The 16,652-nt window shown below is 31.9% G+C and overlaps 2 protein-coding genes and 2 long non-coding RNA genes across 7 annotated transcripts; 2 read left to right on the top strand and 2 right to left on the bottom strand.

The window, feature by feature from the left end:
- Positions 1–250: 250 nt before the first annotated feature.
- On the top strand, positions 251–885 carry LOC120274849. Its single transcript, XM_039281388.1, has 2 exons — positions 251–406; positions 557–885. Exons 1-2 carry the CDS (start codon positions 325–327, stop codon positions 706–708), a joined length of 234 nt encoding a protein of 77 aa, XP_039137322.1. The 5' UTR covers positions 251–324; the 3' UTR covers positions 709–885.
- A 3,239-nt stretch (positions 886–4,124) lies between these two features.
- LOC120274806 lies at positions 4,125–6,958 on the top strand. 4 transcript variants are annotated; one of them, XR_005540997.1, is made up of 7 exons: positions 4,125–4,304; positions 4,425–4,500; positions 4,916–4,961; positions 5,591–5,655; positions 5,748–5,825; positions 5,923–6,048; positions 6,184–6,958. It is a non-coding gene; the product is annotated as an uncharacterized LOC120274806 (long non-coding RNA). The 4 variants fall into 4 exon arrangements; XR_005540995.1 differs by having other exon boundaries at positions 4,916–4,958; positions 5,923–6,958; XR_005540994.1 differs by having other exon boundaries at positions 5,923–6,958.
- A 1,892-nt stretch (positions 6,959–8,850) lies between these two features.
- On the bottom strand, positions 8,851–9,990 carry LOC120274936. Its single transcript, XM_039281472.1, has one exon. The coding sequence runs from the start codon at positions 9,805–9,807 to the stop codon at positions 8,851–8,853; it is 957 nt and encodes a 318-aa protein (XP_039137406.1). The 5' UTR covers positions 9,808–9,990.
- A 961-nt stretch (positions 9,991–10,951) lies between these two features.
- LOC120274571 lies at positions 10,952–12,331 on the bottom strand. Its single transcript, XR_005540951.1, has 3 exons — positions 12,179–12,331; positions 11,400–11,504; positions 10,952–11,179 (listed from the first exon to the last, which is right to left on the bottom strand). It is a non-coding gene; the product is annotated as an uncharacterized LOC120274571 (long non-coding RNA).
- Positions 12,332–16,652: the final 4,321 nt, after the last annotated feature.

The raw sequence follows: 16,652 nt of genomic DNA, 5'->3' as shown, positions 1-16,652 counted from the left end.
AATTAAATCCAGGGTGAAACCCCAAAAACTCCCCGGAAGATCTAGGCCGTACCATTCACTGTGATGTATGACGTGGACGGATCCGAGGCCACAACAAAGACAGGTAGACAAATATCTGAAAATCAAAGTGGGGCCCATCATTTAACACGTGTACGGCGTTAGGGGACAAAGCCCTGCAACCCATAACTCGATTGGGGGATGGCTTCAACCGGTTACCATCCGCCTCGTGCCGGTTCATCCGGTCACCCAACCGTTATATAAAGAGCAGAAGAGGTTTGAGTCGTTTGTTCCGATTATACCCCTCCTCGGCGAGTTGAACGAGTTATGGAGTGGTTGGAGCGCGTCATCATTCCGATGAGACGAGTTTGGATCGTTGCCGTCGCTCGTCTTCGAACTCGGAGAACTGGTAAGTGTTTTTTTTTTTCTTATTAATCCTTGAGAATTTTTATTTTTTGTTTTTACTCTTTAAACCTCGAAATAATTTGAATTTTCGTTAATGATAATTTATGTATGAGAGGTTTAATTGAAATTAATAATTTTGTGATTTTTTTTGAAGGGTTGGGGGGATTGAGGCAGGAGGTGAGCACGTGCGAGTATGAGGATGTGCACGTGATGTGGGAGATGGTAAGTAAGACGGGAACTTCAGAGAGGAAGCCACACGTGTGGGATGGGATCTTTGGTTGGGCTCCGTGTAACTTGCGGTGTTGATTTTGAGATTGTTCGCACGTGGGGGATGCACGTGCGAGAGGGGAGTTTCTAGATATGAAGATGGTGTGAGATGAAAACCTTGCCATGAATGTAAATAATTTTAATAATCTGATAATGAGTTAATGGTTTTCACTCGGAGTGAGTTGGTGTGAATAGAGAGGGTCTGCTTTGGTTGTTGGTGGATTTTGTTGGTGGTATTTGTTCAACAATATTTTTTGGTTTTTTTTAATACAATAGATAAATTATGGTAGTAGCATGCATAGATAATGAATTAATATTTTAATTTATATATGTTTTTATCCGCATGAAGTGAAATTTGAATTTTTTTAAATACGAATATTATATACAAAGAACTCACTATAAACGAGCGAAGTGAATTATTAGTGATTTTTTATTATTTTTCAATTCATGCTATTTTAGTAATTTTTATTTATATTTTTACTTTTTTTAATATATATATATATATATATGAGATTTATGTGTTTATAATAGAAATCATATTTTTCTAAACAAGATAAAATATTTAATTTGTTTTCGTCTTCGATTCATCCAATCTTTTATGAGTCACTGGTTTTAAACTAGTTAGTAATGAGTTTGTTGGCTTATGTGAATGTTTCAATAGATTGTGTAGCTTTTTTATATAAAAATATACATTTTTAATTTTTAAAAAGTATTTTTGAAAAAAATAATATAAATAAATAAATCATGCACTAATTTTATCAGCGATATACGATAAGTATAAAGAGAAACATAAAAAATTAAAGAGAGAAAAATATACCTAACACCTACCTAACACCTTTGATTTTAGTTCGCCTTCTTCTTTTTTATCTTTTTATGTATATCATTTACAACAAATAATGGAGGTATTTATAACTATTCAAAAAATTAATAGACAGTTATGATTAATTTGATCAAACGGTCCAAAATACATTGGCAAGTAAAATAATAACAGTGTTGTTGATTGCTACAATAAAACATGGCAGCCATTATAGTAGAATGTGGATGTCTGTTATAATAATGTGATTGCTACAGTGCTTTCGCTATTTCAATAGTATTCATCACAAAATGCATGTATTATATATACATTTTTTTAAGTAATTTATAAAATTTTATTTTTTCACGTTTGATTTTTTAAGTTGCTTAAAGTCTAATATAATATATATTAAATCCTTATAAATTAATCTTATATTTTTCTTAATGCACTACACTAGATATTGCATTTAGTTTGTGAATAATAATGATTCAGTGAGATTTGCATGCACAATGATGTCTAATTTGAATTAATTGAGACGGCGGAAATAGATACAGAATGTCCTTGCTAGTCACAATCTTTGAATATCCAAAATATTTTTTAATCAATTATTCATGTGACAACCCAAAACAAAATAACATATATTTTTGATAAATTTTTTAGTAGGTCATTAAACTTTGGCTCAATTTTATTTTAATTATTGAATTTTAATTTACATCAATTTGGTCATTCAACTTTAATTTGATTTCACGGATAGTAAATCAAGAGATTTTCGACCCCAAATGAATAATGTGGTTTTTTTATAACATGGACACTTCTAATAAATTTAATAGTATGTTATGAGGAGGATTGACTTAGATTTTTAGATAACCATGTAATCAATGGAGGTTTAAAATTCTTAATTTATTACTCAGTGAAATTAAATGAAAGTTGAATGATTAAATTGATACAAATTAAAGTTCAGTGATCAAAGTAAAAATGAACTAAAGTTTAGTGACATAATAAAGAAGTTACTCCATATATTACTATATATATATATAATATAAAAATAAAATAAAATAAAATTTCAATCAATAAAATATCACATTATATTAGTTTTCCCCTCCAACAAGAGCAATAATGACAAAGAAACAATGTTATTAATTCTTGCAAACTAAACTTCGAAATGAATAATATTCATCAATTTTTTTCAGAGACATACAAGACCAAAGTCATTTGGAAAGTCTATTTTTATAAAAAAATAATATTATTTATATTTAATATTTATTAATAATATTATTAAAGGAGCATGGAAAAGTTTTAAATGTGACCACAAAAACTATTGCAATCGTGTATACAATTGGTCACTTGTTCTGTCTCTGTACAATCGCTTATGTAATTATCGAAACGATCAAAAGTATCAACAAAGATAGTTGCCATGCAGGGACGGAACCAGGGACTGATGGTAGAGAAATGAGCCCTCAAAAGTCAAAATAAAAAAAAATAAAAAAATAATTTAACAAAATAATTATTTTTAAATAAAAGAATAATGTCTTAATATAACCAAAATTTGAATACACATATTAAAAAAAATATAAAGTATAATTTAAAATTTTGTTATTACCGATAGCAAATATATGAGATTTTCAATAATTCAACTAATAAGAATACATCTCAAATTTATATTTTTTTTAAAATATGATAAAATTGTTCCCTCTCACTACAAATAACCAAACTATTGTTTATAAAATTTTTTTGTTGTTTCACTCTAGTATATATGGTACATTATAACATATATGTATATATGTTAGGCCTCTTGATCAATTCAAACTTTTTTTAAATTACTAAAATTTGTATATAAGATTTATTTTATTAAAATTTTGAAATAATAGTAATTTTTAAATTAAAAAATAAAATGTGAAAAAAATGCACCAAGTTGGATTTGAATTTGGATGGATCAAAAGATCACATACTTTAAGGATAAACCCACTAACCACTCAAACACACCTATATTCTACACTTTTATATTTCTAAATATTATATTTTAGATGAAATTAAATATAGAAAAATCGGTGAGGAAAAACAATGTAAATGACAACCATAATATTAACACTAGCCATCTTCTTCAAGAGAGTGAAACAGAGAGTGAAGAAAGAAAGAAAAGAATTGTTCTATCTTTTATAATAAATAACATATAATTACATTTATTGTAAAAAGCTTATAAATTCTATTGGTGTTTTTAAGAATCGTGCAGCATGATAAGATTAAAGATAGTTTTTTTGAATGCTAAAACAATTGCTGATAATTATGCGTGGAATGAATCAAGTGGTCAATTTAATTCATTTATTAATTATTTTTTTGGTTTTTTTAAAAAAAAGGTGACAAACACAGACGATGAATGTGCACGTGTGGGGAGCAAGGCTCAACGCCGACCCACGTACCCTCACTTTGTGCAAAACATTAGGTATGATCCTGAATTCTCCTCGAAATGAACACCCTACTTTGAGGGATCCGATACTAATTGACCCAAAGCCAAAAGGCGTTGGTTATAGGAAAATTTTTGTGTTTTGTCAAGGTGTTTCATTGTTTTCTATAATTTCAAAAAATATACTGTTTTTTTAAGGGCCTAAATGATGATTTAATATTTGAAGGGGTTAATCGATAATTTAGCCAACAAAATGGCGGGAAACGAGAACTCCGGCCAACTGCCCAAGCCTTCCTCCATTGCTGCACCTCCGTTGCCCACAGCCTCCGTTCCCATCTCTCCCTCTTCTTTCCCTCCCCCAACAAGCGTTCGTCCTAGAGACCTCCGTCTCAGGATACCAAGCTCATCATTCCCCCTGTTTCCCTCCATGAATCCCTCCATGTGTTCTTCAAAACTCTTATCTTGGTTCTGCGTGGATTTTCCTTTTTTTTTTTTATTTTAATTTTGATTTGTTTTGTTTTTTTGTTTTTGTTTTTCTGATTGTTTATGTTTCCTGTCTAGAATCCTGTGGCAGCACCATTGACGAAGGAGGAGCTTGGGAGAGACCTGGACACTTCTCCACACGATTGCAGCTCAGGTGTTTGATGAATTGCCTAAGTGGAATGTTTCCCTTGTTTTTGTTACTTTGATGGCTGATTGTTATGTGAATGAAATTTCTCAGGAGTAATTTGATCCAAAAAAAAAAAAAAATGAAAGCTTTGATTGTAGGGTCTTTGTACATAGATGACAAAGATAAGAGTTTTGATGGAAATTCTCTAATCATCAATTTCATCATCTATTATAGAACTGTATTTTGTAGAAAATAAGCAACTTCAAAGTAATTTCACTAGGCCGACTTGTGCATGTCATAGTTCACACATGTTCCTTAGATTTCTATTTATGTTATTGGATATCAACCTAGTCACAAGACTGTCTTTTATGAATAGTTTAGCATGATTTTGTATGTTATCAGTGTTTTGGTATATATTTAAGTTTATATGGTTTTTTTTCAGTTCCCAGACAACCCAACGAGGCAGCAAAAGCATGTTGTCAAAGGTGGTATGTGGAGACATGTATTTTATAGTTTTCAATTCCTGAGTGTAATTGTCACATTTACTACAGGGCTTTGTCCTTGCATTGTTACATAAGACGGTTTGCCTTCTTGTGATTTAATAAATGTCTTACTGATTTATAAACAACAAAAGCAATACCTTTTTCATGTGTATCTTAAAATTATATGCACTTATAGAAATAGAAGTGATTGGAGCCTGTTGTTGTCATGCGTACCTTTCCTTATCCATATCATTCGACTGGAATGAAAAGGTTAAGAAAAATTGATATAAACATTTTTATTCAAAAATCATATAAATCATTTCATCAATTTTGTTTACCTGTCATATGCCACAGTTTGGTTCAAGACTTTTTTTCTTTTGAGCAACACATTTATTATTACTACTTCAGATATGTGTTTGACACTTGTATCATTTGTAGATGGCAATAATATCTTTGAATATATCCTTGTAAATTATGCACATGTCATTTTAAGGAAATGTTGAAGTGTTCATTCTTGTCATTTTATTACCTGCCGAAAGGTGTCTTTATTTGTCTGTGATTCTTTAATGCTAACCTCGTTAAATTTCTGTGATTTTAAATCTTCCTTTTTGAAGCAATTGCTCTACATTTTACAGCTGCAGTGTAGTTTTCTGCTGAGGCATATGTTTTGGAAATAGTAACTTTATTTCAATAATAAAAGGTGCAAAAGATTATGAAATGTCATTGTAATTTTGCGGTAAGCCTTGTATTGTTCTCCGATGATCTCATGCGATGTACTTTGACTGTTATCAGAGCAAAACCTGTGCAAGCCAGATCACAGGCAGAGTTATTAAAGTGGCTGTGTTGTGTGCACAATGGTGTCAACAAAAGGTAGAAAACACCTGATTGTATCCACTTTCCTGTCAAATGTAAGTCATTTATTCGATAGAACTGTAAACTGATCATTTGAGTTTGCTTCTACCAACAGCCTTGGGAAGCTGGTTTTTCCATGCCAGAGAGTGAATGCTAGATAGGGCAAGCTTGATTGCAAAGATCGCGCCTGTGATTTGCAAGGCACTTCAAGCTTTAGCAGATATCACTCATATCGGTTCAAGTAAGTTCATACATTTATAACAACACACCAGTCCTTTTGGTTGAAGTGTGAAGAATTTAAGAAATACATGCAGTTAATTGTCTGTTCAATTTTTTCTTCTGGTTTTTGACAAGAAAAACCATGGATTGGTTCTAGAATTTTTTTTTGGGACAAAGTCGACAAGCGATAAAGTCAAAGATAAACGGTTACGGAAGTGCACCAATTACGGTGGTTTGATTGATATCTTAAAGATAACCCCTTTTATACAACTTTGGAGGAGAAAATAAGAGGTATTTTTTACACGGAACTCCCACAAGAGATCCAGAAAATGAATTGTAATATGAGAGACTCGAACTCGAGACTCTCAATCACAAGCACGAGTTTTTGACAAGAAAAACCATGGATTGGTTCTAGAATTTTTTTTGGGACAAAGTCGACAAGCGACAAAGTCAAAGATAAACGGTTACGGAAGTGCACCAATTACGGTGGCTTGATTGATATCTTAAGGATAACCCCTTTTATACAACTTTGGAGGAGAAAATAAGAGGTATTTCTTACACGGAACTCCCACAAGAGATCCAGAAAATGAATTGTAATATGAGAGGCTCGAACTCGAGACTCTCAATCACAAGCATGGGTAGTTATCGCTGGGTTAGCCCACAGTTCTTGATTTTTAGGATTTTGTTTTAAGAATCTTGATCTGGGTATTTTTTTAATTGAGCAATGCTATTCAGACTGAATAGTTGGGCAGAAATTCAGTCTGAATGCTAACCCCAGAGGTAGGGTTAGCAATCCTAGCTCTGGGGTTAGCAACCACAGCTCTGGGATTAGATTTGGTCTTAATTTTTGCCCAATTATTCAATCTAAATAGTTTTTTTTTTTTTCTTTTTATTCAAGATATACACATGAATAGACTTCATTTATTTATTTATTTATTTATTTGTAAACACATAATTTTGAGTTTAAAATCATTTGTTTAAAAAACCCAAATCTCAACCACGTAGACCTATTATTTTTGTTTTTCATTATGATTTGATAAATCAATTATTTCAATGTGTAGACCTCGTCCCGTTGGTCTTATATCATGTACATATTACATATTGAGGTCTGAGGATGAGCTACTGGCTGTCTCATGGGATTATTTCAATGGAAATAAAATTAATTTAGTTAGCTTTTTGATATAATATATATATATATATATAATTTTTAAAAAGTGATTTGAAAAAAAAAAACACAATGTAAATAAATAAATCATGTTTCAGTTTTTATCAGCAATATATGCTGTTGTTTGGGATGATTTTGAAATATATATTAGTGTTTTCTAAATTAAGTAAATGGCAAACTATAGATGCATGTTTTATTTTGTACATTTTGATGTAAATTATAAATTTTTTTGTATTTTTAAGTTGCTTAAAAAATCTTATATGATAAATCAAATCCTTATAAATTTAATCTCATATTTTTCTCAATGCGCTTCGTTACATATTGGATTTATTTTGTAAATAATAAAGATTTAATAAGATTTCGATCATGCACAATTATGTGGCTAAGTTGAATTAATTGAGACGGCAAGAGAGGAGGCGCAAAATGTCAGCCACAATATCCAAATATCCAAAACATTGCAATCAATTATTCTTGTGGCAATCCAAGCATAAATAAATATTACCATATCTAATGAAAATATAAAAATTAAAATATCAATGAAACATCACATTATATTAGATTTTCACTCCAACAACAACAATAACAAAGAAACAATCATATTCCTACAAATTAAACTTCCAAATAAATAATAGCCTTTAATATTTTTCAAAGGCATTTAAAGAAGAGTTGTTTGGAAGTTTATTTTGTAAAAACAATAGTCTTCATATTTAATATTTATCAATAATGTCATCCAGGGATCATGAGAAAATGAAGATGGTTTAATTATGACCGCAAAAAGCTCTGCAATTAAATTGGCAAATTTTCATCGGTTCTACCGCTATACAGTCTTGAATGCAATTCTCGAAGCAGAGATCAAGTTCAGCATCAACATAGATAGTTGTCATTATAACGAAAATGGCCAAAAAGAACAATGCAGTGACAGTCATCTTATTAACACCGGCCATTTTCTTCCCAATGATTTTTAGATATAAAAAATAAAACAAAGAGTGAAGAAGAAAGGAAGGAGTTGCTCTATCTTTTATAGTATAATACATGTAGTTATATTTACTATAAAAAGCTTATTACAAATCCTATTAGTTATAATGAATTGCAGGAAAGAGTTGTATAATAACAAAGTTGAGACAATTTTTAGAATGCTCAAAGAATGGTCAAGGTTAATTGTGGAATCAATCAAAAGGTTATTTTAGTTATTATTATTATTATTTTGAAATTTGTATATTTGTGAAATTTGGTTTTTTTATAACTTCAAAAAAATATAATCCTATTTGTGAAATTTGTATATTATTATTATTTTGAAATTTGTATATTTGTGAAAGAGGAGTTTGGGATGGCGACCTGGACACTTCTCCACACTATTGCAGCTCAGGTGTTTGATAAATTGCCCCAGTGGAATGTTTCCCTTGTTTTTATCACATGCAGTCATTGAAGCAAACAATTTTTAGCATAAATTAAATTTGCGAGGATGCGTATGTAATGGTAAATTTCATAGGGTTTTTTTTCTAAAAAAAAATTCATAGGGGTTTAAAGTGGCGGAACCAGACATAAATTTAAGGGGGTGCTGAGTTCAACCTAAAAAATAAATTGAAAAAAGTAATTATATTAATCCAAATTTAAAATTATACTAATTAATTTTTAAAAAATATAAAAATATACATACCACTAATGAAGTGGGAGTTGAATCCTTCGGTTTTGCATATTCTGAAATCGAACCAAAATAGCTTCATCATCAATTGTTTCAAACACTTGGCGTTCGATATAACATATCATCATATCATTCAACCATTCATCTCCTATCTTATTACGCAAATCGGTTTTGATGATATTCATGGCCGAGAAGGATCTTTCAACTGATGTTGTTGCTACCGGTAAGATCAAAGCCAATTCAATAAGGCGATAAACCAACAGAAATACCAAATGCTTTCTACTTTCAACTAGTTTCACAGCAAGACTTGCAAGATCATCACATTCAACAAAATCAGAACATCTTCTAACATCATGAATGTATGTGTGAAGTTGCTCTTTTAGAACTTGAAGATCTTGTATAGAAAAATCATCATAATAAATTTCTGCAAGACGAAGTAGCTTGGCATGATGGAATCTGGAAAATGAGTTTCTTGGATCAAGACATGATATGCAAGTTAGTAACTCTGTAGTTGTCTCTGTGAACCGATTATTCATCTCAATGGCAATTAAATCAATAACTGCAATAAAAATCTCTGCATGATAATGATGATAATAAGTAATCCACTGCTCTTCACGCCTAGAACGACCCCGAACTGGTATTTTATCTTCCATGTTAGGCACTGGAATATACATTCTATCACAAAAACTTCGAACCTCTTCTAATAACTCATCCCATCTGTTATCCCTTAAATCTTGAATACGATCTTTTACAGTATCAATTAATGCCATTGCATTGACAATATTTTGATCTTTCTGTTGTAAAGCATTTGATAATTCATTTGTGATCCCCAACACTTTCATCATCAAATGCAAGACAAAGACAAACTCAAAGCTCTCCATTTTACTAATCAAACTTGATGCCAAACCTTTTTGATCTGCAATTGATCCATCTTGACACACATTTTGTAACACCTCCAAAACTGATTCCCACATTGTCAGGAGACGAATCAAAGTTGTAAAATGTGAACCCCAACGAGTATCTCCTGCTTTTGCAAGATTTGTCTCTTGATGCTTTCCTTTTCCTGAAAAAATCTCACCAGTCTCTAATCTTTCAACAATTTTTTGATGATGTGTTTGAAGCAATGCATCTTTTCTTTTACATGACACACCCACAATATTCACAATCATATTTGTATAACAAAAAAAATCAGAAACAGCCAGAATACCCTTGGCAACAGAAACAACTACTAATTGCAGTTGGTGGGCGAAGCAGTGGATATAAAATGCAAAAGGATTTTTCTTTAAAATCAATGTCTTCAGACCATTAAATTCTCCTCTCATATTTGAGGCTCCATCATACCCTTGTCCTCTCAATTTTGAAATTGATAGACCATGACGAGCAAATAATTCATCTAAAAGTTACTTTTTAGAGAAAAATGCTAAAAGTGTCGATTACATCTTTGAATCGCAAGAAATCTTTCAACAACTCGACCTTTGCTTGTTCACAAACCTCAAAAATGAGCGCCATTTGCTCTTTTATTGATTTATCCCGAGACTCATCAACCATTAGTGAGAAATTACTATCACCAATTTCATTAATAATTGCTAATGTCATTTCTGCAGCACATGCATTCACCAGTTGTTTTTGAATCATTGGAGAAGTTAATTGATTATTTCCAGGAGCATTTTCATTAATAACATTCCCAACCTTCTCAACCCTTTTTGCATACCAATTGAGTATCTCCAGAAAGTTCTCCTTATTTTTAGAACTTGAAGACTCGTTATGACCACGGAATGCAAGACCTTGTACCAAAAGAATTCGTACAACATCTAGAACAGCTGTTAGACGAGAGCGATAATCGATCTCCATTTGACGCCCATGAGAAGATAACACGTGTGACACACTTTGCCTCTGATTTTTAAAATCTTCACAATGCCGTCTAGCATCATTATGTGCACTATTCTATCGGACCCTACATGTTGATTAAAGGCCCTCAAGTGCTTTTTCTCCAATTAGAAAAATCCTTTTTCTTGTAAAAAAATATCACTAGCTCCCTTTTTCACTTCTATCTTGCTCGAAAAAGATAACAATAAAAACAATAGGCTTCATCTTTTGCCACACTATATTCCAACCAATCATACTTTTGAAACCACACTTCTTGAAAGCGTCGTATTTCTTTTCCTTGTTGTTTTTTGGGGAAGTCATATCCCGTTGGTTGGCATGGGCCTTTCAATAAATATGATCTTCGAACTTGATCTCTAATACCCACATCATACTCTTCAATTGGTTGGCGAATTCCAGGATCAGCAATAATATCATCTGGACTAAACTCAACACGAGTTCTCTTTTGTGCTCCAGTGCTAGCTTCAGAAGAAATATATGTTCCCGATTCACAACTTTTCAGTTTAGGTTTAAAAAACCTCTCCATATCTATATATATAATAATTAATTCAACAAGAAATTAAAACCTAAAGTAACAAATAATATAATTAGAAAAAAACTAAACTCAATTAAAACCATAAGTAACAAATAACATAATTAATAAAATCATAAAAACTAAAATTTATTTTTAAAAAAACCTTACCTAAATAGTGGCAATGAAGTCAATCGACAATAGGGTGGAGAAAACAGATGATTTGGAAGAGATAACCCCAAAATCCAATGAGAGCTGGAAGCTCAAGCAAAGTACCTGGGAAAATTTCACAAGTATGTGAATTAGTATAATTGAAATAAATCATTATGAATGTGAATTAGCCTAATGACTCTAATTGGAATAAATACCGTTTGAATGCAATTAGTCTCATGGCACAAAAATAAAAGCCTACATTTGCTCCCCAAAATCTCTCATGGCACAAAAATAAATTCCAAACCTTCAATATCAAGAATTTGCCAAAAATTACAAAACAAGATAAACAAAAATAGCATGCCAAAAATCAATTGCTAATTTTCTAAGAAAACATTGCCCACATATCCGAAATACCAAAATCCTCTAATAAAATCTCTTTTTAGTTTTTACATCAAAGTAATGATGGCATAGTGGCATGTTGTAAGCCTGCAACTAAGTAGAAAGTTATATAATTGAGTTTCTTAAGAAAGATAAATGATTCATTTCATTGATTTGTGACTTTGTGTCTTCCTGGACCTAGTGTGTAGTGTGTACATAAGTACATTATAATATTGAGTTTCTTAACCATTGAAATGTTGTATAAGATTCATAACAAAAGATGGTCTTCTAATTTCTTGATGAAGTATTGAAGATATATAGCAACTTGCCAACTTGTGAGTTGTGAGTTCACTGAGTTCAGTGAGTTGTGAATGAAAAAAGAAAAATGAGAAATTGACTAATTGAGTATTCAAACTTACCAACTTAACTTGCTTAGTTGCTTCAAGCTTGGTTTTAGAAATTTACTTCCAAGTTCCAAACTCCAAAGAATCCAAACTATGAAACTAATGAAGATTTTGCTGGCGCCTGGTGGCTGGTGGTGGCTTTGCTGAGTTTGCTCAATTGCCCTAAAAGTCAAATTGTTGAAGATGAATTATTTCCTTAATCCTGAATCAGTGAAGTGGATCCATGATTCTTAAGTGGCTAAGGCAATGGTAAGTCTATATTGTGGCCATTGGATGCTTGGGTTTACTTTGAGATTTGTGCAAATATCTACTCAATTATTGTGAAACATTGGATGCTCATGCTGCCTTTTACATTTGATGCCTAGCTACCTAGCCACCTAGGAGATGAATTAAAAAAAATATATAAGTTTACAACCAGCTGGCCTGGCAGGCAACTAGTAAAAATGTTGCCTTTTGCATTTGAAGCCTCAAAGCTAAGGGCCCAAGGGGGTGCTTGAACAGTTGCACCGCCCCTAGCCTTCCTAAATTAAAAGGACTCCCAGGGCCAAGGGGGTGCTCAAGCACCCCCTTGCCCCTCCCTCCCTCCGCCACTGGGGGTTTATATGATTGAAATCTAAAATTTAATCCAATGTTAATGTGGTTATTAAGCAAATATCAAAGATAATCCTACAAAAGAAGATTATGAAGCAAATACCAGCTTGAATTGGCTGTTAAATTGCTTGCGTATCCTATAAAAAAAACAAAAAATTTAAAAATAAAAAAAAAGGTTTGAGAGATGAAAACCATGACATGCATGTAAATAATTATTTGATGATGAGTTAATTGAAGGGTTATTAATGGTTGGCATGGCTTTCACTTTGAATGGGTTGGTGGTACATTAGTTTTATTTTTCTCATGTTTTTAAATCCATGTTTTTTTTATATTGTTTCCAGTTTTTAGTTTTTCCCCCAATATATATATATATATATAGCACACTGAAAATTTTGAAAAATAAATTTTAGTCCTTATCTCACTAAAAGATGGATAATATGTGGTTGTTTAGTTACCTTTAAGTAGCTAAAAGTAACTATAATATAATTAGTTTGCATGTAAAATGATGTTTGGTTTGCTGTGAAATGAGTTTTACATGCAAATTTTTTTACAGTTTTATATACTTTTGTAGCATTTCAACTTACATCAAATTTTGCTGTAAGTTGAAATGCAGCAAAACATTTGAGTTAAAATCATCATTTTTCAAAAAAGGCTTAATTTTTCTGTAGGTCATCAAACTTTACTTAATTATCACTTCATTCACTGAACTTCAAAATGAATCAAATGGTCACCCAGCTAATATTTTCTTTTACCGGCCAATCACCCGATAAATTCTGGCAACTAAAGTCCTGTGTGGCATCCAGAATAGCTGAGTCAGTAGCCTTTAACCATGTTATCAGTTTGACTTGGGTTCCTCACGCCTGGGACTCACCCTTCAGCCCTCCACATCATCATTAATAATACAATGTGGGATGCACTGTTCGGCAAGATGCATAGCGGTGCAGTCACAATGGCTGGAGATGCTTTCCACCCAATAATGCCTGACTTGACACAAGGTGGGTAGGAATGGAAGTGGGGCGGTGCGGGGCGGGGAATGGGATTCCCGTCCCCATCCCCGCTCTCCACGGGGCAGGGATTCCCCGGTTTAAAATTCCCCGGGGGGGAAAAATCTCCCCCGCTCACTCCCCGTGGCGATCCCCGCTCCACGGGGAATCCCCACCCCGCCCAAAACATTAATATAAAAATTTTCTCTAAATAACTATAATATTTCTAATGCATTTATGTTACACATATGCTAAAGATGCTATATACAATTGAAAGTAAAAAATATAATGTATGATGAAATAAAATAAAAATTCTCAACCAAAGTTTTTTTTACAACATACACATCATATATAAAATAAAAATTCATACAAAATATTTCTCCTAACAAGTCATAATATAATGTTTGATGAAACAACAACATTAAGGTACAAATTAAGTAATACAAATAACATAAATTTTAAAATTAAATTAAAATTACAAATCCATTAAATAAAATTCATAATGCAAAACTAGCACAATAATTTCATGCTTCCATCAATTTGTTTCCTCTTTCTCCAAATCATTTATACTGAGAATCCAATTCCACCACTAAATAAATAATATATAACGTTATTTCAAATTTATTGTTATAATTATATTTAAACTTAATTATTTTAAATTAAGTTTCTATTAAATATGAAAGTTATATATACTAAAACTTATTAATAACTAAAATTATTAACAAATAAATATTTATTGATTATATATATAATATTATATTAATGTTGAAATAATCTTTAATAAATATAATAAAAATATATAATATATTTTTTCGGGGAATCCCCGCGCGGAGCGGGGCGGGGATCCCCGTGGGGCGGGGAGACCATTCTCCAGCCCCGCCCGCCCCGCCCCGCTAAGCGGGGAGGAATTTTTCCCCGCTCCCCGCCCCGCGAGGGGGAAGTTTCGGGGAATCCCCTCCCCGTCGGGGCTGGGCCCCGCGGGGAACGGAGATTCCCCGCCCCACTTACATCCCTAAAAGTGGGTGTGCGGCAGGCATTAAAGGGGTGAGTCAACAACTTTCGCTGACGTGGGGAACCTAAGTCAAACTGATGACATGGTCAAAGGCTGTTAACTCAGCTATTCCGGACCGGCCAGTAAAAAAAAATTATTAGTTAGGTGACCATTTTGATACAATTTGAAGTTTTGTGACTGAAGTAATAATTATGCAAAGTTTGGTGACCTACTGACGAATTAACCCCTTTCCACATTATGCATCAAAATCAAAGGGAAACTTGCATGGTAATCAATTGTTAACATAATTAAACTTATAATTATTTATGCTTTACTTAATTTAATATTTTATTTTAAAAATACTAATTATTATTTAATTTTAATTATGAAAATATTTTTTGGCACAAAATTTAAAAATATTATATTTTTTATTTAATAAACTATCATTAAATAAATTAATTATTATTTTTACATTAGTGTTAATAGTAATAGATAATAGACAGTGGGAGTTAAATCCATTAATTATTTTTTTAGACATACAATTAAAAGATATTACATATTTTTAAATTTAATAAATTATTAAATTAATTAATTAATTAATTTTTTTCTCCTACATTATTGTTGACACTAAAGATAGATGGTGAAAGGTAAATTAATTAATTATTTTAAATCTAAAATTAAAGCATGCATATTACATAATTAAATGATTTTATAAATAATATAAAATTACTTGTGTTAATGATTGATGATGGGGCAATCTTACCATTTAATTTGCATGGTGAATATACCCCTCAAGTTACATCAAACCAAACAACAATAATGTAATTTGAAATACAATAGTTTAACTTACATGTGATTTCACTTATATTGTAATTTCACTTACAACAAACTAAACAAACCCTATATATGATTGATTTGTACAATTTTGGCAGCTTAAGTTGCGATTCCCAAATCGGAAAACATGACTTTCTCTCTCTCTCTAGGGCCATTATTTGGAGCATCTGATTTGAGTGGGATGCCCTCATCTTTAACTAGAAAAGCTGACACATTTTGTGATATTAAAAAAAAAATTATACGCATATTCCTCCTATGAATGTTTATACATAGTTCAAAAGACAAAAAAGGCAAAACTAAAGAGATCGATCCTAGCGATTAAGAGAAGCTTGGAGTTCTTGGGGGTCCCGTATGGATGAAGCCAACCTAGTGAACAGACATCCAATTTGAGTGTGGGTAAAACATGAAAACGTAGACTAAGGATTGCATCCTCAGTCTGACACGTCTTATTTTTATATGGCATTATCTTGAGAATGACGTTTTATATTTAGGTAGTGTTTGTTTTGAAGTATTTGAAGTCACATTGTAATTTCAAATACCACATCCAAAAATCCTTTGTTTGTTTTGAGGGATTTTAAAATACCAAAGTAAAACCAAATACTCCAATGGATGTATTTGGACTTACGTCCAAATTGGGCGTAAGTCGAAATCCCGGGAGTTATAAATCCTTAGATGATATATATACATGTATATACATATGCATACACATATAATGTATATGCATATATATACATATATACATACACAAAAATATATACATATACAAATACACATAGTGTTAAGTCTGATGACGTGGATTGGCATTATATGACAAGCCAAGTGGTGTCATAGCAAGAGGATGATGACGTGGTATGTGGTGACTCATCAAAGGAAAAGATGACTAGGATGATGATGTGGCAAAGGATGTTATCATGAAGATCAAGGTAGAGATTTAATGGAGATCAAGGTGGAGATTTGATTAAGATCTAGATTTAATAGATATTTCTCTCAATACAATCATGTGATGATAAACTATTTTTGGAAAGTGCATCAAGACTATAGGATCTTTTCTAGAAAGGCAAGTTTTATTTTAGATATGATTATCTATCCT

Source organism: Dioscorea cayenensis, chromosome 13 (assembly GCF_009730915.1).
Source record: "Dioscorea cayenensis subsp. rotundata cultivar TDr96_F1 chromosome 13, TDr96_F1_v2_PseudoChromosome.rev07_lg8_w22 25.fasta, whole genome shotgun sequence".
NCBI lineage: Eukaryota > Viridiplantae > Streptophyta > Magnoliopsida > Dioscoreales > Dioscoreaceae > Dioscorea > Dioscorea cayenensis.
Note: the sequence above shows the minus strand (reverse complement) of the source record. Positions and strands in the feature narration are given on the sequence as shown.